Genomic DNA, 21962 nt, shown 5'->3' with positions numbered 1-21962 from the left:
GGGGCAGGGCCTTTGGCCCAGACTGTAAGTGGGAAAAGAAGTACAAGGAAGAAGCAGGAGGTGAAGCTAAAGGTGGTATAGGGTCTGGGCCCAGCATCCCACAGTTGGGGGGAATCTGAGATATCCGGATTGGTTCAATTCTGGGCATCCCTGGTAGAAGATCAGGCACTAAAAAACTTCTATTTGATAATGGAAACAAGTGGGACAGGGGCAGAAGGGGGCTAGCGTGAATCTGAATGAGAACATTTAATATTGTATTTCATAGTATATGCTGGTGTCTGTCAAAGTTTGAATGTTTGTGCTGCATTTGCCAACAGAGCAGTTACAAGCAGCTAATAAATAAATAGTTGTCACTGAAATGGTAAGCATGTACCTGAATCGTGCCACTTCCCTGTAGTGTTCACATTTCAGAATTCTCCTTTGGGAAAACTAAACAAAATCCTGCACTGAGCATGACAGGAAGAAAGGTTCTAGGCTAGCTTTCCCCGTTTGATTCGGCATTGTCTATTATTGACAACTATACAACCAATATTTTAGTTGCTTTACTGGGGCAGTAAAAATTAATCATATCTACAAGGTTGGCTGTGTGGGGAAATGATTAGTAACTAAACCATGGTAATGGTGTCTGTGAAAACTGTACTTTCGCAACTATCTCCTGATTTTTCTGGGTTCTTAAAAATACAAAGAGACTTATCCTATATAAAAAAAGTTTAAATTGCTGTGCTTTATTCATTATCTCTCACTTGTCTTGGTCAGTTTGTCTCCAAGATAATTATAGTGAGATATTGTCTTTGTGCACTGCTTATTCTTATTCACTTGAAGGACAGACCTTTGAGGGTCATATTAAAGTTCATTCAATCAAGGCTGTGACAGTAACAATAGTCAGCCGCAGGTCACTTTCTTCTCTTGAGAATTGTAGGGTACTTACCTCAACTTATTTGCATAATTTTACAAAACTGTTGCCTTGATACTCAGTATCAAAGAGAAGTTAAAGCCATCCTCTCTACAGACATATACTTTCTCCCAATTAGCTCTTTCCCCATTTTTCTTTATTTTTCCCTTATTTAATCTGTTTGTGTGGGATGATATTTTATGGAACCATTGAACAGGTGAATTTGTTTTATCTTTTACAATCCATATAACCCATTGAAATTGATGGTGGTACTGTTAACTCTGAGGATTGAAGATGCAGTATTAAGGGAATAGATTGCCTCAGCCTCATACATCTAGGGGGGCACAAATCAGTGCTTTGGATTTTGCTTCAACGACATTTACTGTACAACCAGTTTTGGTACAGGGATTTTCTTCTTGTTTAACCTGAAAATGTAATCAGCATATAGCCCTTCAACTCCTTTCCTCTTTTCCACATACCAGACAGACTAATCTATGCCTGGATAAAGAACAGAGAGACAGACCCATGATCTCAGCCAATAGTAGCAAGGAATATTTTATGGCTCACCTCAAGCTCCTGATAAAGAGTGGTGATAACTTTTGTTTTTCAGTCTCCAACTAACTTCATGTCCAAAAACCATTAAACAATGGGAGGATTCTATTTGTGAAGAGTGCCATGATTTACAAATTTATCAATTTTTTTTACAATTTTTTTACAATTTTTTTTTAAATTTCAAGGCGTAAAATCTTAAAATACTACTGAATTAAATTTTAGTATCAGATAAAGGTGGCCATAAAACAGATTATATGCATTTTTTTCCTGTGATGAAAAACAATCATTGTCACAGGATGAAATGAGAAGGAAGGGAACCCTCACATAAACATTCAATCCCTGGATCTCTCAGATTCTTAAGAAGAGCCTGACTATTGAATGTGACATGTAATGCTTAGAACTCTGCTTTTACACATAAGTGGGTTTATTTGAGCATTTGATCTAATATTTGAATTGCAGGCTTATCAGTAGGTCTGGGATAAAATCATGTCCTGCCTGCTTGCTGACCCTCACACCATACTATTCAAAGCAAAATCATGCCACCTCTCAAGTCTTCTCAAAGTAGTTTCAGAGAATAAACATAGTGCTCATCTTCCTTTAAGCCAGGCTGAGGAGCATGAGAGACTTGAAGAGTTTCAATAGAGATTTTGGGAAGGCAAGAATCACCACTTCAGGCAGATCTAATTTAGCCAGTTATGGCAAGTCACAATAGTCTGGCCAAGAGACAGAAAGAGAGAGAAAAGGTGGGGGTCAAGCCCTGAATGTCCAAGTAAAAGATGCATCTGAATGAAGAAGGAATGGTCTAGTGAATAGTTGTAAATAATAACATTCTGCCAGAATAGCAGCAACGTTCTGATGATATTGCAAAATATTTCAACACAAAATAGGCTGGACTAGTGTGAGACTATGAGAAGACAAGAGACACTGGAAAAGACAATCATGCTAGGAAAAGTTGCAGGAAAAGAGGAAGACCCAACAAGAGATGGATTGAACCTGTAAAGGAAGCCACAGCCCTCAGTTTGCAAGACCTGAGCAAGGCTGTTAAAGATAGGACATTTTGGAGGAAATTGATTCATAGGGTCGCCATGAGTCGGAAGTGACTTGATGGCACTTAACACTCTCACAGGGTGAGGCTGTCTATATAGATATTTTAAAGGTGTGTATATAAGTGGAGTACAGTGATCAGTAACGGAACATTTCTTCATTAGCCCTGTTTCACAAGACACACACATGTAAAGGTGGGGGTAGAAGATAGTTACATTATAGCAGTAATCCCCAATGTGGTGCTTGCCAAAATTAGTAGTTTTGCCAAGTTCTCTCCAAAGGCAAATGACAAAAGGGGAGAAGCTACAAATCTTGAAACCTTGGTAGCTACGGTATGGGCTGTAAGAACTGGCTTTGGCATGCTAAAATGAGATTGCTCTAGCCATTGGCTCAGCTGTTCATGTTATGAAATATTTATGAATATTCCAACTGCTTAGGTGAAAAGATCTTTGAGACCAGATAGAGCTGTTGGTTGAATGGGATGGATAGAAAGGAGGCAGTGCTTTCATGATAACCATCAACTGTTATAATGAAAAATAATAGCAATGTAATACCTTTTTATTAGGACCAACCAAATTGCCACAAAATAGTAAGAAAGGGTGAGATATGAACAAGGGGAGTGAGTAACATGAATTAGGTGTAAAAAGAGAGAGAATATGAACAAAATGCTTCTGCAAATCTTCTGCATGTGTGTGAGTAGATGAGTATATACACATACATGGGTCTGGGTATATCAAAAGCATAAATGTATGTTACATAGCTTTGATTAACAGAACATTGTCAGTTTATTTACTATTAACCTTTACTAAGGTTTACTATTGGGAAGTATTTTAGCATCTCTCAGATAAAATTATTTTCTTTTTTACTGAAGAATACTATGAAGAGATGTATTTGAACCAACTCAGTTTGGCCTATTGCTTCAACAAACCTGAAGACAGATGGTTAAGGAATTACTTCTATGAACAATGCTACAAAACTGCTCAACTAATTAAAATTGATGGTGGGAGGAAAGAAGCTGAAGCACATTCAAATATGGGCCTGGTTTATGAGGAGCAAGGTAAGTAACATGCAGTTTATATAACTGTATCAGACGTTATAGCCGAGATTTCTACAAAGGTGTAGATCAGCAGTTGTGCTTTAGAAGGCAGAATTTGGCATTTGTTGTAAAATCTAGTCATTTTCTGGCTTTCTGAGAATTGTAGGTATGTTCCATATGGGGGAAAGGCCTGTGTGATTTCCCGGTGGCTGGTTCCAATGCTGACACAGAGCTGCAGCAATGGGGCTTCCACATGGCAGGTGTTCATGCAGTTGTCCTGCCCCAGCCCCCCCAGCAGTGGCCATCCTCCATCCCATCAGGCCATTGGGTTTTTTTAGTTTTTTTTTAAAAAACCAGCAATTAACATTATTGCTATAATGTTATAACACTATGTATAATAGCATATTTAAATTCTCAGCTTTTTTTAAAGTAAGTAAACCTTGGGCCTCTTCTGTAGGAAAGATATCCCTTTCTTCTTATGTATCCTAACGGAATGAAACAGAGACTTATTTTTAATGCAAGTTGCGAATTCAGAAAAACTGTTATATGTATCAATATAAGGAAATTCAGCTGCTGATTTTTTTAGAAGCCCCTGTGTGTGTGTATGGGGGGAGAAATGCTGTGGACAGTATAAAGGAAAATAGCTACCACGTGGGTAGGAAAATCCAAACTTTCACATCCACATGGCAGCCATCCAGGTTTTACTGAGATTTCCCCCAAAACTTTGAAGTAAATCAGGTTTGAGAAAGATTTATACCCTACCTTTCTCCTCAGTGGGGGCCAAGAGCAGCTTACATAGGCTTCCTCTCCATTTTAGCCTCACAACAACCCTATGAGGTAGTTCAGGCTGAGAGTGTGTCATAGAATCCCCACTCTGCCATGGAAGCTTGCTGGTTAACCTTGTCAAAGCTTGGTCCTCAGATCCTACTCTGATATACTCTTACTACTGCACCACACTGGCTCTCTGTCCAATTTATGGTATCCAATTAGTTTCTTTTAGAATTCAGAGACCAAGAACAGATCTGTTGCTATATCTAACATTTCTATGTTTACTACAGAGGATTTATTTTCAGATACAAAGTAAGAGGAAAATATTCATTGAAATACATATTAGAACAGAAAATGGGTCAAGTTATATTTCTCCAGGAGAGAAAGCAAAGGCATGCAAATCATGTTGAATCGGTAGTTTGGAGGTGGAGGGCAGCAGGAAAGAGAAGAGGTGGTATGGTAGTGGACAGAGGGAGAAGCAGAAGTTATGGTGGCACAGATAAAGGAGGCTGGCTTGGTATTAGATTGATTTTTTGTTTCCATTTTTCAAAGCAAACATGTTTGAACCATTAACTGGGTTAATTCAGTAAGCTGATTGATGATTAAGCTTCCTTGTGGAGACTCTCGGCCGAAGGAAAAAAATGGAGAGTGGCAAATGTTAATATTGAACTAGTGACTAGATTTAAATATCTAAGACTGCTATTATCCCAGGATTTGTCCTGGAAAGCCCAATTTCAATTTATTTCTCAAAAGACATCACCATGTCTAAATGTTTCATCACATTTTTTCACATAGTAGGAGGAATATATTATCTAACAGCCAGTAGGACCTTTTTGTGAAAAATTAACCAAATGATACTTTATGGCACTGAAGTCTGGGTAGAAGGTATTTTCGAGGACATTGATTCCTTTCCATTAAAATTCCTGAGAAAAACTGGCAGATTGCCTAAATGTGTGTCCTGAATGCCTGCAGACATGAGGGCCATAGAAAGGTAGCATAGTTGAATAGGGGTTTGAGGGTCAATACTGGGCTGTTCCAGATCTGGGCCCAAAGTCACGATCAGAAGCAAAGTTCAGATGCCAAGTCAAAGTCCATTCCAAGGTCCAAGCCATGAGAGTCTTAGGTCGTTTATGCATGGGAGATTTACCTGGGGTTTGATGCTTGCTCGACCCACACTTTTCTGTTGTAAATCCAAAATTTGCTATGCACCAGCAAAGTCATTGAGTTCAAATCCAGAAGTGTCTCCCTGCCCCTTGAAAATGTTACTTTGTAATTGGCTGTATTGCTTACTGTGAGAAAAATGTCCAGCTCCCCTCTTCCCCCCCGCAGAAACCCAAGTGCCATTTTACAAAACAATTTCAAAAACCAGTGCTCTTTAAAAGGAACGGGGAGGGGGGGAGAAACCCAAGTGTTGTTTTAAAATCCTTTCTTATGAGAATGTCTGCTCAGAAAGAACTCTGGGTGGAGACAAAAATCAGGAAACATTTGTGTCCCTGCCCCTTTAAAGGCTGCTTTGTAATTGGCTGTAGTTCTTATTGTGAGAAAAATGACACACCCCAACTTCCCTCTTGTGCGCTTTGACTTATGCATAAAGATTTCACCCAGGCTGATCTCCAGGGAGATCGAAGAATTGGGTTATTACAGGAACGGTAAAACCCGGGATTTGCGAGGGCTGGTCTGAGGAAGCGTCAGCAGGCTGCCCCAGTGACAATGTGTATTGGGTATGGCTATTCTGCAAGAATTTGCAGTTCCTTCATTCAAATCAGCAGCTTGGCTAGATGCGTTCAGACTCAGGATTAAGATTCTATTTATAGATCTAGGCTCCTCTTTAGACTACAAGAAGACTTCCTTCAGAGTGACTGGAAGAGGGTGGTTGATCAAAGATTGGAACAGTTAGGCTTTAGTTCTGCTTTTTTATTATCTAGGGAGAGTGATAAAGTAGCATTGGCCTGGGTTTTAAAAAGCAATTATTAAAGCTCAATTTTAGAAGTCCACATCTGCGAGCAAGTAGAGTGTGTTTTCTTTCCTATAATGGATTAGAACCTCCGGTAACCCTTCTGGCATATTTAAAATCTTTGACTGTTCCCAGATACTGTAATATTTTTTTGGCTGCTGGATTAAATGCTGTACCATTACCAGAAATAAAAGGCCGATTTGCAGGAGTCCCTTTTTTAGAATGTTGGTGTTTTTGTAACACGGAGAATATAGGTACCTTGGTTCACAGACAGCCCAATCCTGAAGGGGGGGGCCTTATGAGGCACCTGGGGATGGCGCAGCCGTTCCACCTCCTGAGTGGCTTGCAGTGGCATGGGGGGGGAATGATTTTTCCCCAAGCCCTGTGAAACTCGCCCATAGAGTTTCATGGGGCTATGCCACCTTTTTGCAAGGGTAACTCAGTGCCCTCAAAAGGGGGTGTTCCTAGTCTGAAAGGACTTTGGCAGCTGCCCCCGGGAATACCCCCCTGGATTCTGGTGCAAAGACTTGTGCTGGAAAACTGCTGGGGAGGAGATGGTGGCGCCCAAGCCTCATGCTGCTGTGCAGCACCCCTACGCCAGTGTAAGTGCCGTTACGCCAGCGTCCATACCCATTTAGCCGGCACAAGTGGAACTTATGCTGGTGTAGGGGTCATGCCGCCTCCTCAGCAGTTCTGCCCCCCCTTTCAGGATTGCCTTTATTTAGTGAAGATAGAGAGAGATGGATAATCCTGTTGTTGCATAAGGATGAGTTTATGAACAATGATCAAAGTTTTTTCCTTTCTTCTGCGGGATACGGATCTAAATATTACTAAGTCCTTGGCTTCTTATCTTTTAGTAATTCAGCATAAAACAAAAACTAAAAAACTTTTATAATTAGGGTGGGTGTATTAGGGAAAAGGGAGATTTTTAAAAAATTATTGTGGTTAGGCTTAAGGCTATGGCCAATAAAACCGTACCATTGAAGGAAGGAAGGAGGCTTTCTTGTGGGTTGAAATGGGGTTAGGTGATGAAAAACTATTCATTGTGCATCTTTTACAGGGGGAGTACAGAATACATTTAGGGGTGGACGGTGTAAATTTCTTTACACAACATCTAAAAGCTCAAATGATTTGAAATTTAGATTGAAAGAGAGAACATTCTAAGGCTGCAGTCCCCAGTCTTTTTGAGTGTGCAGGCACCTTTGGAATTCCGACACCGGATGGTGGACACAATCACAAAATAGCTGCCAGAGGAGGCGGAGCCAGTCACAAAATGGCTGTTGCAGAATGTGGAGCCAACTACAAAATATCATGGAAAGAGGTTATGTATAACTCTAATAGTACCTCTTCAAGATTTCAGGCAGAAGCTCTTGTGTAACAGGATGGCTTTTAATGTGCACAGCCAATCAGAAACCCTGCTGGCCAAAGGAGCTCCCCCTAATCCCACCCAATTTCTAAAAGTACTTGGCAGGCATCAAGAAACGTGTTGGTGGGCACCACGTTGGGAACCCCTGTTCTAAGAGGAAGAGGGGAGAGAACAGGGGTTTCAAGTTTTTTGCTTGCTAGCCTTGCTGCTACTCTCTTACTCCCTCCATCTTTCTCCCTTTTCCTTTACTACTAATTCAGCTGCAGTTTATTGCCGTGGCCGAAAAAGATTCGAATTAAATTGGCTGTGTTGCTTTTGTTGGGTCAAGGAAAAAAGACAGTTTAGGAGCTGAACTACAGGAGGGGGAAAAAGGAGATACTGAGTCTGGACAGACTCCAGTCATTACTTTCTTGCTTAGGTCTCAAAGGTCTTTGGAACTGAGTGGAAAAGGAAGTAAGTCATTGCACCAGACATAAGCATTATGCCACAGCTGCTGGTGAAACGTCAGGAAAGAAAATTCCAAGACCACGGTTACACAGCCCGGATAACCTACAAGAACCAATTATTATCTTCCTTTCCCTTCCTCAGCTCAAGATGAGGGAGCTCACACGCTCCAGCTCTCATTCAGTAATGAAAGTGCAGGTTTTTGTCTTGGAACACCCTGCTCTGCCTGTTGTCTGCCTGATAGAATAGCATTGTGGCATTAGATGGGTGTCTTCGTCCTTTACACCACATTTGTGCAGATGCCAGTACTTGTGTGTGTGTGTGTGTTCCTGAGGATTTTCTTAAATTTTCCAGTGGAAAAACTTAGAAATTTGGGGGAGCACTAGGGGGAAAAAACATCTTATAATGTAAACATATGCAATATTTTCAATACTGTTTTAATGTAAACAAGTCTGGCGACAATATATTATAGTGTGTTTAATAATATGTTATTAAAATACTTGGGTGTTTTCAGTGTTATAAAGCTTAGCTTAATCCAAACATACCAGTTGTCCTACTTTTTTGTGATTATTTGAACAGAAACTTTCTTTTGTTTATTCCAGTTTGTTTTCTACCCTCAGCTTTTATTTTTCCCAGCTTTCAGATGGCAAAAATTAAATATACATTTGCTATTGTGGCATAGGGTACAGCAATTTGCAACTCATTCTCAAGTACTGGGTATACTTGCAGTTTTTCTTATAAAACATGTTGATATTTATATTTTTAAATTCCATAAATATGCCAATCATGCAATTTTTTATGCTAAGTTATAAATGATGCATTTTATGTTAAATCAGTAAAAGAAGATTGGATTTCATAGGAAGGTAAATATTGCATATATTTCAGTTTTTCTCAAAATTTCCATTTTTCCCGTTGCTTTAGAATTTTTGGAAATTTTACATCTCTAGTCAGCCCACAAAATGAATGAGAGGTTCTACTGATCTAGCCTTGCCTCCAGCCCTTCATCTTCCCCATCTTGTGGCTGTGTCAAATATGACCAAGTTACTCTGTTAGTCTGTGTTTAAAATATTCAGCTGACAATTTGTAGTGAATCTATTGGAACTACAGGAGATTCCCTGTACCAAATTAAAACAGCATTAACACTAAGCCACTACTCCTGTTAATCTTCCTATGGCACAATGACTCCAGTTTGAAATGTTAGTGTAAATGAAATCTTAATTTTAAAATGGTGAAGGGCAAATAGTGTGGGGAAAATAATGATATACTGGACATTTGTATTTCCAGTAGCTTCTGTCTTCATGACATAAAATAGTTGCCAAATGAATTGTTTTCGTTATTGGACTGAGAAGGGGATAATTTTAAGTCAGCGACATATACTATTTTGTAGATATTCAAATATGTAACTCCAGGAATAATACTGCTGCGTATTCCACATCATTGCAAATACTATGTAGTGTTAACCATCATTAAGTTCAGTGCTAACGTAAGAGAGAGACCTTTTCCACACAGGTTATTTGCGTTGGGTCTAATGCTGTTAGGAAGCAGACTTATTTGGATTTTACCTGAGTTTTCTTGGATCTTTACCATATCTGCTTTGGAATGAGGTTTTGGGAAGGATCGAACCAAAGCCTTAGGTGGATACTGTGGGTGGGAAAGTTTGGGTTTTCCTGGTCCTGCCTACACAGCAGCCATTTCCCCTGCCCCTCTCCCTGTGATGGCCATTCCCCACCCCCAGCTCAGAGTTTTTAAAACCAGCAATTAAAAATCATTATAGCAATCTGTGTATCAGGTTCTCTGAATTCTCAGCTTTAATTTAAAAAAATGTCATTCTCGATCCACTTCCATTGCAGAGGTAATGGGAAAGGGATATTTCCACATAGGGGCTAGATACTTAAACATTTTAAATGAAAGCTAAGAATTCAGCGAACTTGATACACAGACTGATATGATATGCAATTGCTATGCAATGCTATTCAAATGCATCCCCTCCCCAGGTGTCATGGGGGGTGGCCACTGCCCAGGGACTGGGGCAGGGAAACCATGCAGAATCCTTGTCAGCAGCTGCAGCAGGAACAGTGGGGGACACTGGAGTTAAGGCCAATATTGGAAATTCATGCTGTAGGGTGGAGATAGGGTTGCCAGGTCCTTCTCCTCCTCCGGCGGGAGGCTTTTGTGTTTAAGTTCGTGCGTGTGCGTGCTCCGTTTAATTCGTTTGATTTTAAAGCTTCACCTTGCCTTTCAGTTATTACAAAGGAAGTGGTTTTAAGAAAAGAATATAAAAATTTATATCTTCAGAGAGTAGTGTTTTGTATGCGGCTCACTGCCCTTATTAATCTTCAGCATAACCTCTCTATTTAATACATTATATGGGAAAGATAACAATACTTAAGTATCTTTAAATCTAAGGCAACGTGGAAAAATAAAAAAATTCTGTGTGAATAATGAAACATTGTATGGCAGATATTTTGAGACGTTCTTCTAAACATCAAAATGTAATGGTAGTGTTCATAGTCTTGGTTTCTGTGCAGTCCCACATGGGACTGCGCAGGCCAGCCAACGGAAGATTAAAAAGCTTCTTGAAGAGTTTCACTCCCTTCGAGCGCTCCCCTTCCCCCTGTCAGTGATCAAGCCTCAACGGCTTTTCCCGCCCAGAGATCACTTGACAGGGGGGCGGGGGAGCACTCTTCCCTCAGTTCTTATTCTGCCGCCGCGGAACAAACACGGAGCTTCAATTACTGCGATAAGTCTTGTTAAAGAAAGTGAATTTTGACAAATTTTAAACAGCGGTCTGATTCCTTTAGACCAGGATGGCTTTGTTTAAAAAATGCCGCACTTGCGGCACGAAGATGGCCACAATTGACGGTCACTTAGATTGCCTCATATGCTTGGGGGAAGGGCATATTGTGTCTAAATGTAAGGAATGTGCGCTCTTCACGCAAAAGTCCAGACAGTAGAGAGCCAGAAAACGTATGGCAGCTCTATACAAGAAATCACTATGCCCAGAGCAAGGTCGGTGGGATCACCAAATTCGTCAGGTCCTGTAATTAAAAGATTCCTGCAGAAACCCCTGAAGGAGGTTAGGGCTGCGTCTGAGCCTCCTCCAAAGAAACATAAATCTAAGAAACGCCACTTATCCCCCCCTTCGGAAATGATTAAGGAAGGGTCGCTTGGTGCTGACAGAGTTAAAGCACCCAAGACGAAGGACGCTAGACCGGCGCACACGGCGAGAAAGGGAGGTGGGGACTCAAAAGGGGAGGGAGAGAGTATGGTGGCTACGATGTTGGAGCCGATGAAGGCCCCGTCGCCGAGACACAGGTCTCCTTCCAGGAAATCCTCGGCGCCGAGAAGCAGGTCTGCCTCTCCGAGGAGGGTGCCAAGGGAGATTGAAGTGGGCTCCCCGAGGGAACGGGGAAGAAGCCCAGTAAAACGCCTGCAGAGCACGGTGATGCCTGCGTTAGGGCATCAGAAGACCCCATCACTGTCGGGGGCTGAGATTCAGCTGTCATCCTCGAATGAGGAAGACATTCACATCCCAGAGCTGATCTCCTCGGGAGAAGAGGAGGAACCATGGGAGGGGATGTCGGTACCATGGCACCTTACTCAACCACATGGATGGATGCCTTATGGATATTACCCACCCCCTTTTTATCCGGGGTATGGATTTATGGACTCTAGGCAGCAATCTTTTCAACCTTATCCAAGCTGGGAGAGCGTACAGCCTCCATGTACATCATCCCGGGTATCGGGAGGAGGAGTCGATGCCAAGCCGGTGCGACTTCAGGAGAGAGAACTACCATCGACGTCAGGCATGACAGGTCGAGGGAGAGCAGAAGCTGCAGAAATGATGCAAGGGCGCCGAGTAGGCACCAGAGACTCGAGAATGCACCAAAAAGAAAGTTGGGGCTCGCATTCAAACAAGAGGCAAGTGGACATGGAAGGGGAAGAAGAAGAGGAAGGTGAACTAGCATCTGATATGGAGTCGAAGGGCGCCTACACGCCGGCTCCAGAAGACGCTGGGGGAGATTCAACCCCCGTCTCTAATTCAGAGGACTTGAAGTCTTTTGCGGAGTTGATACTTCGCATGGTAAAATCACTGGGTATTTCTGCTATGCAAGTAGACCCCAGAACGGAAGACCCTATTATGGGTGTGCTATATAGTGCTGAGTCAGGACCACCTAAACTCCCATTAGTACAGGGAATTAAAGAAGTGGCTATGTTGGGGTGGCAGAAGCCTGCCTTTGTAGTAGCTTCAATAAAAAAGATTGAGAATCTGTATAAAGTGGCAGAGGACAACTGCGAGTTCCTGTATAAACGGCCACAGGCTAACTCGATTGTTACAGAGGTGTTGTCCGCTAATTACAAGTCAGGAGGGCATTCATCCCTGTTAGATAAAGAGGGTAGAAAGCTGGATGGCCTCGGCCGAAAATTTTACTCGTCAGCAGCACTGCGGGTGCATATAGCAAGCTTCAGCGCGCTGATGGGCAGATACCAGATGACCCTGTGGAACAGGGCATCTGAGGTCATAGATTCTCTGCCAGAGGATAAAAGATCAATCCTCACGACACTCCAGGTGGAAGGGAAAAGGCTAGGCAAACAACAGGTTGCAGCTGCAAGACATGTAGCAGACTGTTCGGGAAGGGCAACGGCCTGTAGTATCGTCCTTAGGAGACACTCATGGTTACAGTCGTCAGCTCTAACACAGGATGTTAGGGCAAGGATTGAAGACCTCCCTTTTGACATGAAATCATTGTTTTGTGATCAAACAGATGAAATATTACACAATGTGCGTAAGCAAAAGGCTATAGCTAAGTCACTGGGAGTGATCCAGCAGTCGGGTCCTTACTATAGGGCCAGACCATATTACAATCAGACCCAGGGGTACTTCCAAAACAGGTTCCAAAGGCCCAATGCATGGGGGTACCAACAATCTCAAACGAGCATTTCCCAACTCGGGCCAAGGGAGAATATTTACTCCCAGGAATAGGGGCAGGAGGGGAGGGTACTCCCCCAATGAGCAGGCTCCAAAAAAAGGAGCAGCATGACTAGATGTTCAAAATGATGTACCAGTGTTTTTTGAAAGATTGTGCAGGTTCTTCAGTAAATGGTTATGCATTTCGTCTGACTCATGGGTATTGAATGTTATACATCAGGGCTATTTTATTGAGTTTACATCTATGCCAGAATGTTCCCTGCCCCCGGTAGGGGGGGTTAATGAATGGAGAGCTCTTCACGGAAGTCACCAATTTGTTACAAAAGGGAGCGATTCAGATAATCCCGCCATCTGATTCGCAATATGGTTTCTACTCCAGATACTTCTTGATAGATAAGAAGGGAGGTGGAAAAAGACCAATACTAGATCTGAGGGACCTGAACGAGTACGTCAGGGTCAGGAAATTTAGAATGCTCTCAATAGGAGAGAATCTGCCCTTGCTGTCAACACACATGTGGTTTGCGGTCTTGAACTTGAAGGACGCATATTTTCACGTAGCGATACATAGGGATTGTGGAAAGTTTCTGAGATTCATATGCAGGGGGGGTGACATATGAGTTCACTGTACTCCCTTTTGGACTTGACCAGCCCCTCGAGTATTTACCAAGGTGGTGTCGGATTCCTGGCGACCAAAGGGTGCACCATTTTTCCGTATCTGGACGATTGGCTCATAGTGGGCCATTCGGAACGTCATCTACATCAGTCTGTAGACTTGGTTAAGGATACCCTACTAGAATTAGGGTTAATCATTAATCAGGAAAAGTCTAGATTGAATCCGATTAAGGTTACTGACTTCATAGGTGCAGTCCTGGATGCTGAGAGGGGTTCGGCATTCCTTCCCATGACAAGAGTAAGGGCATTACAAAAGATGGTGCGCGTGTGCTCAAACAACCGTTTCCAGAGAGCGGTATCTATTCAAAAACGTTTGGGCCTGATGGCCTCCACCACAGCGGTAGTACCACACGCTAGGTTACAAATGAGACCACTCCAAAACTGGTTCATTAGGGCATTCCGCATCAATATAGATGGAAAACAATGGAACAGACTGTCCATACCAAGAGTGGTCATTAGGTCACTTTCCTGGTGGGGTCAAGATACCCTACTACAGGGAATCACATTTGGAGTTGGCACACACGATGTGCAATTATTTACTGATTTCTCCCTAGGGGGTTGGGGGGCACACTGTGGAGGCGTAGTGGCTGAAGGTAGATGGACTCATAGACAATCGTCAAAACACATTAACTTGCTGGAAATGGAGGCGATTAGGAATGCACTTATTTCTTTTTCAGACATTCTTCGACTCAAGGCGGTCCTCATTGCCACGGACAACATGACCGCAAAATTTTACATCAACAAGCAAGGGGGCACAAACTCCCTAGCGTTGTGTCAAGAAGCATCCCGAATATGCTACTGGGCTATAAAACACCATGTGGACATCACGGCTATTCATGTAGCAGGCACATCCAACTGCGAAGCAGATGCTCTGAGCAGAGATTCATCTATAGACCACGAGTGGTCCATCCACAGGGATTTTATATACCCCATCTTCCACACATGGGGGGTGGCCTGGGATAGACCTATTTGCCACATCGGTAAACACAAAATGCCAAAGGTTCTGCTCCAGAGCAGGGGTGGACAGGGAATCTATGGGAGACGCATTCCAATTTCAATGGAACGAACAGCTCATGTATGCGTTTCCGCCAATCCCCCTCCTCCCGAAGGTATTAGGGAAGATCAGGGCAGACAGTGCAAATGTCATCCTCATCATCCCATTCTGGCCAAAGAGGTTGTGGTTTCCAGTGTTGTGGAAACTAGCTCGGGGCAAACACATCAAGCTCCCGAGTTCAGATTACCTCCTGCACAGAGGGCAGGTGTTGCACCACAACTCCCAGACGTTCCACCTGACGGCTTGGAGAATAAGGTTGTAGGAGACTGGTCGGTTAGAGTAGCAGAGGTTCTGACAGCCTCTAGAAAACCGTCCACAAGACGGGCTTATGGGTTAAAATGGAATAATTTTGTTACATGGACTTCGGGTAAAGGAGTATCACCTCAGAATTGCCCCCTACCACTAGTTTTTGAATATCTTCTATCTCTTAAAGATAGAGACCTCTCTCACTCATCGATCAAGACTCATTCGGCAGCCATTTCAGCTTTTCATGAGGGGGTGGGTACATTGTCACTTTTCTCAAATAAAATGTGTAAAAAAATTCTAAAGGGTCTGAGTAACCTATTTCCACCAGTTAATAAACCTCTGCCCCAGTGGAGTTTATCATTAGTTTTGACACGGCTGATGTCAGCACCGTTCGAACCTATGGCCACTTGTGACCTCGCAAAGCTGTCATTTAAAACAGCGTTCCTGGTGGCAATTACTTCAGCAAGAAGGGTTGGTGATCTCAGGGCTCTGAGGTATGATCCACCATTCACAAAAAAAATTCCTAACAGAGTGGTCTTACGACCTAGCATAACTTACCTGCCAAAGGTGGTGTCCAAATTCCATCTGTCCCAAGACATCACATTACCTGTTTTCTTCCAGGATCCTCAGTCGAATGCGGATAAAAGGTTGCATACGCTTGATGTGCGCACAGCGTTGCTTTTTTATTTACAGAGAACCAAACAATTCAGACTGGAGAATAATCTTTTTATTTGTTTTCAAGGCCCTAACAAAGGTAAATCAATTACCACCCAGACGTTATCCAGATGGGTGGTCTCCGCAATTAAACTGGTGTATGAAGCAGCAGGAGTGGAGTGCCCCTTACAGTTATGTGCGCACTCCACTAGAGCAATGGCTGCGTCCGCAGCATTCTCCTATATCCACAATGTACAGGGGGTCTGCAAAGCAGCGACATGGTCCTCTCCGATGACGTTCATCAGACACTACACCATTGATGTCGATTCCCGAGCGGAGGCATCTGTGGGATGGGCAGTGTTGACATTGTTGTTTCGGTGACAGCACACACCCACCACCTATGATGGTAAGCTTGCTATTCTCCCATGTGGGACTGCACAGAAGCCACGACTACGAAAAACAGCGTTGCGCTTACCTGTGACTGTTGTTCGTAGAGTGGTCTTCTGTGCAGGCATAAATCCCTCCCTCCTGTCCCCGCTGTGGGCTGTCACCGTTGTGTGTTCAGACCCTTGGCGGCAAATGGAGAACTGAGGGAAGAGTGCTCCCCCGCCCCCCTGTCAAGTGATCTCTGGGCGGGAAAAGCCGTTGAGGCTTGATCACTGATGGGGGGGAGGGGAGCGAAACTCTTCAAGAAGCTTTTTAATCTTCCGTTGGCTGGCTTGTGCAAGCACAGTCCCATGTGTGCCTGCACAGAAGACCACTCTACGAACAACAGTCACAGGTAAGTGCAACACTGTTTTTCCACTTAAAGAACGGATATAAGTGTAAGGCCTATTTTTATTAACTTTTTTTGCATATGGAAGTAAAGCATTGTTAAAGAAGGTGGAAAAATACTTGCCTTGCTCTGATGGAGTAATTTGTGACAGGAGACTCCACAGGATTCCTTAATTCAATCAAGACTAAAAGAATTAAACCATAAGGCTGTATGAAAGGTTTAAAGAATTTTGGATTATTATGTTCTGTCTAGGTTATTCTTTTCCTTGTCCATACACTTTTCAATAAAGCACATTTAGATACATTTTTTTTCAGGAAATGTACCTGAACAGTGCAATCCTTATGCTGTCTCTGAATGGTTTAGAATACTGACTAAGCCCTATGACAGTGACTTGCAGACTATAACTGATACCACACCGGCCCTGCACCACTGTAACCCTGGCACAGAATTGGGCAGCATGAGAGGAGTGGAGAAGGCTGGTATCTTAGGCCTCTCTAACATGCTGCCTGCCCTGGGTAGCATTACTTATCAGCAACTGTGCTTAACTAGAAAAAATATCAGAGAACTGATAGAAAGTGAAATCCCCCCCCCACACACACACACACATACCTTTGTCCGCTCCTCCATGTCATGATGCAGCTTAGAGTACCAATATTTCTGTAGCCATTCACAGCTTTTTTGAGCACTCTATAATATCAACTCCAGCCAGGACACCCATAGCTCAGAAGAGCGACATGGGGCTGCGTCTCTCTGGCTCCATATTGGGCACATCTAGAATGTACACTGGGGGACTTGGTTGATTGGAACTCCAGAGAAAGGACCCTTTGCACCAAAAGGGAGCACTTTACACCAACAGTCAAGGCAAAGCGCAAACACTGTTGTAGCGAATTTTTAACAGTTCTCTCCTCAGAATTCTTACAGAGACTCCTCCTCTGGACACAAGCATCAAAGTGTAGCCCCCACTCCTCCAAGTGGGGTTGCAAGGATAATGCACCTCACACAGGTAAGCAAGTTCCTCAGACTTTAATTGCTGCAAATGTTTCTTCATGCCCCCACCACATGTACCTACTCTGTAATTTCATCAGCAGCCCATTCTCCCTCAACAGTTACTATCAGTAAGTGGATGCAGTGTACAAAGGGAGTGCCCCCTCAGATCATGCATACATGTTGGCAGCATATCACCTTATTGTCAGCAGGACACCATGTTGTGGAGGACATAGGGAGGTTGCTGTGGCTCAGTGGTAAGAGTATCTACTTGGCTTGCAGAAGGTCCCAGGTTCAATCCCCAGCATCTCCAGTTAAAGGGACTATGCAAGTAGGTGATGTGCAAGACCTCTGCCTGACACCCTGGAGGCTACTGCTGGTCAGAGTAGACAATACTAAGTTTGATGGACCAAGGGTCTGATTCAGTATAAGGCAGCTTCATGTGTTCATATGTGAACCATAGGTTTTTATGAAGAACAACCACTCCTTTACTTCTACTTGCTAACATTTATAATACATATTGCCTTGCAGGGTCATATTCTCATTGTGCAGCCCTAGCATGAACTGCAGACACACGTACAGTGCAAATCCCTACAAGGAAGGGGTCAGTATTGCTTCAGTGGGTACACTATTTCCCCAACAAGTATATCTCACAGTGTGGGAATCCCCAAGTGGGGGGGAAGAGCTGAGAGATGCCAGAGCACCATGCTGTTTATTCCTACTATGGAACATTACGTATTTCTATCCTTGTGTCTCTCTTGGCAGATAGCCATCCAACTGGAATGGAGACTCTAGGATGGATCCAGTTTAATGTAGTGGCTTGACCTGATGAACCTACAACAAGATCAACAGCCACAATGATCAGCATGCATCTAGCTGCTCTGGGGTTTCCTGCTGTCTTGTTCTAGCCTGGCTTCTGAACCTTTACAAGCTGCTGAAGAGTTGTCTCTCTTGAGGGCATACAGTAATAGGGAGAGCTCTGATCTTGTAGTCTGTCAGCACAGCTGTCAAACACAGGAGTCTTGCTGGAACAAGAAGGTTGGCAACCCCTAGACTGCCTTAGTTTTAATAGTCCTGATGAATAAGTTTGTGGATTGGTCACAGCTTTTCCTCTGTTTAATTGGGGTTTGGTTGATAGGGACCTACTACCTTCCCGTGATCATGACCTCAGCTGTCTTCACGCTGAGAGGGAATCGATGTTTGCATAATTGTGTTGTAGCAAGGGGAAGACGCCTCAGGTTGCACAATCCCACGATCACTAAGCCATGCAACCTGCATGATGAAGGTGGGTGGTGGGGAGTGGTGGGGCACGAGAGCTGATGGGGATGAGCAGGAGTAGGTTGCAGTCAAGAACTTCCTCTCTCCAGCAAAAAGATGGTTCTTGGGGAATCGCCCACTAAAATGATAGTTGTATGGGGGCGCCAATCAGCATGAGACCATGATTGTGCTTGATGATGTGAAACCTAAGCTGTGCCTGGGAACTCAATCAATCGTCAATTTAAATATAAAAAATGGAAATGGGCAACCCAACTTATACCTGAAGTTTGGTTAAATTAGGCACACATACTAACCTTCACATTACAGGTCAATTATGAAACAATGTTGTATACATTTTCTTCTAATTTCGAAACCACTTTTGAGGAAACTGAAGTGGTTTGGCTTTGTGTCTTGTTGTCGTGTGCATACTCAGCCATCTCAGTCCACAGTGCTGACTGGGGCTAGTTGCTTCCACTTCTGCTGGAGAGCCAGAGCAGGTAATCCTTCCTCTTTCCTTGCTCTTCCAGACCTTCTTAGAAACAATGCAGCAAACTTTGCATGCTTCCCAAACTCTCACAAAATTGTTTCCTCTCATGATGCCTTCCTGTGTTGCCAAGGCAACCAGAATGGTGGTGGAACTCACATGAGAGGAAGGAATTTTTCAAGAGTTTGGGAATCCCTATAGGTCATGCGTGGCTTATTGTCATGTTTGTGAAGGAGCTGGAAGGATTAACTGATCTGGCTACTGGGGGATGCAGTGCTGGCAAGGTGGGAGGCAGAAGAGAAGACTGACAATGGGCGGGTAGGACTTGTTCATCCTAATCCTAAATTTATTGCTGAGGTGAATACCTGAGTTGTGGATCTAGCTTTGCCCTTTTGGTGATGCATAATGTATGCAGACATTTTGGATATTCAGACATTCCATCTATTGTTGTAATCTTGCCAGTGTAAATGTTTTACAAATACAAAATTTTGACATCACCCTCATTTATCTGTTTGTTATTTCTTGTCCATTTTTGTCACTATGAGTCAGGGTAGTCTGTGCTACCCTTTTTAAGATAGTTGCTTAATGTTAGATGGAAGTCAGATGCTATACCCTATTCGAAACCCATTTTAGAAAGTTATTCTTACTTTGAGAATTGATACCAGCACACAATCCTTTACTGTAACATAGCATGTGTTTCATCTTTCCAGTTTCCATAAAACATGTAACTATTTTAATTAGCAAATGGAAGTTTGACTTTAGATGACAATATGAGAGGTTCTACAGTATGTTAATGTGGAATGACTCTGGTGCATTTCCCTGCCATTCCATGGCCAGAGGGAAGCACCCATAAATCCAGAGTGACAAGTCTGAAGAGCAGCATGATTGAAAGACTTATTAGATTATTCAGTTCATCTCCATGCAAGCACAGGATTTTTTTTTTCAGATAAAGGATGTAATCTTATTGCACTGAAGTAATATATTGCTATAGATATTGAACTGACAGCTATTAGCTTGAATTGATTCCACAATGATTATTTGTATCTACAGTTTAGATGAATAATATATTGAAATCTACAAATGGTGCTGTATATGACATGGCAGAAAAGTATGTAGATATTTCGTTATCCTTTTAATCTTAACCATGCTAAAATACATGCAAGGGCTAAACTTCATTGGGACTTTAACGGATTTAAAGGATTTGTCATGGAACAGCCATGTCTATCACTGTTTTGTTCATATTATAAAATGATATTTTTAAACATTTTTAAGATAGGGAAGCAAATACTTGCAATGAGCAAAATTTCCATTTTTGCAGCATGTACAGAAATTTCTGCTAAGCCAGTCACTTGGGTATGTTCTGATGCTTGCTAGCAGGGGTACAAATATCCTAGAAGGGGCTGGGCCAAACCTGAGAAATGCTCTGTTTGCCCTATACTAGATGTTCTCGATCCGTTAAACAGAGGACCAGAGGCCAAAATCCAACACACAAACAGCTAAAACAATTCTTTTGCAAAATATTGTCGAAGGCTTTCACGGTCAGAGTTCATTGGTTCTTGTAGGTTATCAGGGCTGTGTGACCGTGGTCTTGGTTTTTTCTTTCCTGACGTTTCGCCAGCAGCTGTGGCCGGCATCTTCAGAGGAGTAACACTGAAGGACAGTGTCTCTCAGTGTCAAGTGTGTAGGAAGAGTAATATATAGTCAGAAAGGGGTAGGGTTTGAGCTGAATCATTGTCCTGCAAAAGAATCAAAGGTAATGTGCTAATCATTGTCCTGTAAGTATCAAGATAATGTGCTAATGAGGGTGTGGTATGTTAATATGGAACCATTGTATCCTGAAATGATCTGTTAATGTGTGAATCCAAAGCTAATCTGCATGGCTATTGTGGACTGTAGTCTTTGTTAGTCTGGAGGTTTTCAGGACAGGAAACGAAGCCTTATTCATTCTTAAACTCTCTTCTGTTAAAATTGTTCTTTTATCCTTGTTTGTCCTTCACTGTCCTTCAGTGTTACTCCTCTGAAGATGCCTGCCACAGCTGCTGGCGAAACGTCAGGAAAGAAAATACCAACACCACGATTACACAGCCCGGATAACCTACAAGAACCAATGAACTCTGACCGTGAAAGCCTTCGACAATAAAAATCGGAAAACTCAGGAAAAACAGTCTCCCATAGGAATGGTATTCTTACCATTTATTAAAGGAGTCACTGATAGGATGGAGAAACTTTTGAAAAAACATAACCTACAAACAGTGTTTAAACCCACCAAGAAAATACAACAAATGCTACGATCAGCAAAAGACAGAAGAGACCCCCTCACCTCTGCAGGAGTATATCGTATACACTGCAGTTGTGGACAAGTTTACATCGGGACCACAAAACACAGCATACAAACAAGGATAAAAGAACATGAAAGATACTGCAGACTTGGCCAACCTGAGAAATCAGCAGCGGCTGAACATGGACTGACACAAACAGGACACAGGGTCTTATTCCAAGTTGTGCTGATGTTTATGGAATAAGACCCTGTGTCCTGTTTGTGTCAATTCTACCAAGACTGGACAATTCTACCAACTATTTTGTCAGATTACACAGAGAAGCCATTGAAATTCATAATCATCAGCACAACTTTAACAGAAAAGAAGAGAGTTTAAGAATAAATAAGGCTTGGCTTCCTGTCCTGAAAACCTCCAGACTAACAAAGACTACAGTCCACAATAGCCATGTAGATTAGCTTTGGATTCACACATTAACAGATCACTTCAGGATACAATGGTTCCATATTAACATACCACACCCTCATTAGCACATTATCTTGATACTTACAGGACAATGATTAGCACATTACCT

General features: G+C 42.7%; 1 protein-coding gene across 1 annotated transcript in view; it reads left to right on the top strand.

Annotated features, from left to right (window-relative positions):
- The window catches only part of TTC29 (tetratricopeptide repeat domain 29), a 141329-nt gene that overhangs the window by 15522 nt on the left and 103845 nt on the right, over positions 1-21962 (top strand). The window contains exon 4 of the mRNA XM_056855043.1: positions 3360-3545. Within this exon, the coding sequence (XP_056711021.1) occupies positions 3360-3545 (186 nt within the window). The remainder of the gene's footprint in view (positions 1-3359; positions 3546-21962) is intronic.

Source organism: Euleptes europaea, chromosome 9 (genome assembly GCF_029931775.1).
Source record: "Euleptes europaea isolate rEulEur1 chromosome 9, rEulEur1.hap1, whole genome shotgun sequence".
Lineage (NCBI taxonomy): Eukaryota > Metazoa > Chordata > Lepidosauria > Squamata > Sphaerodactylidae > Euleptes > Euleptes europaea.
This window is presented reverse-complemented; position numbering and strand designations above follow the sequence as displayed.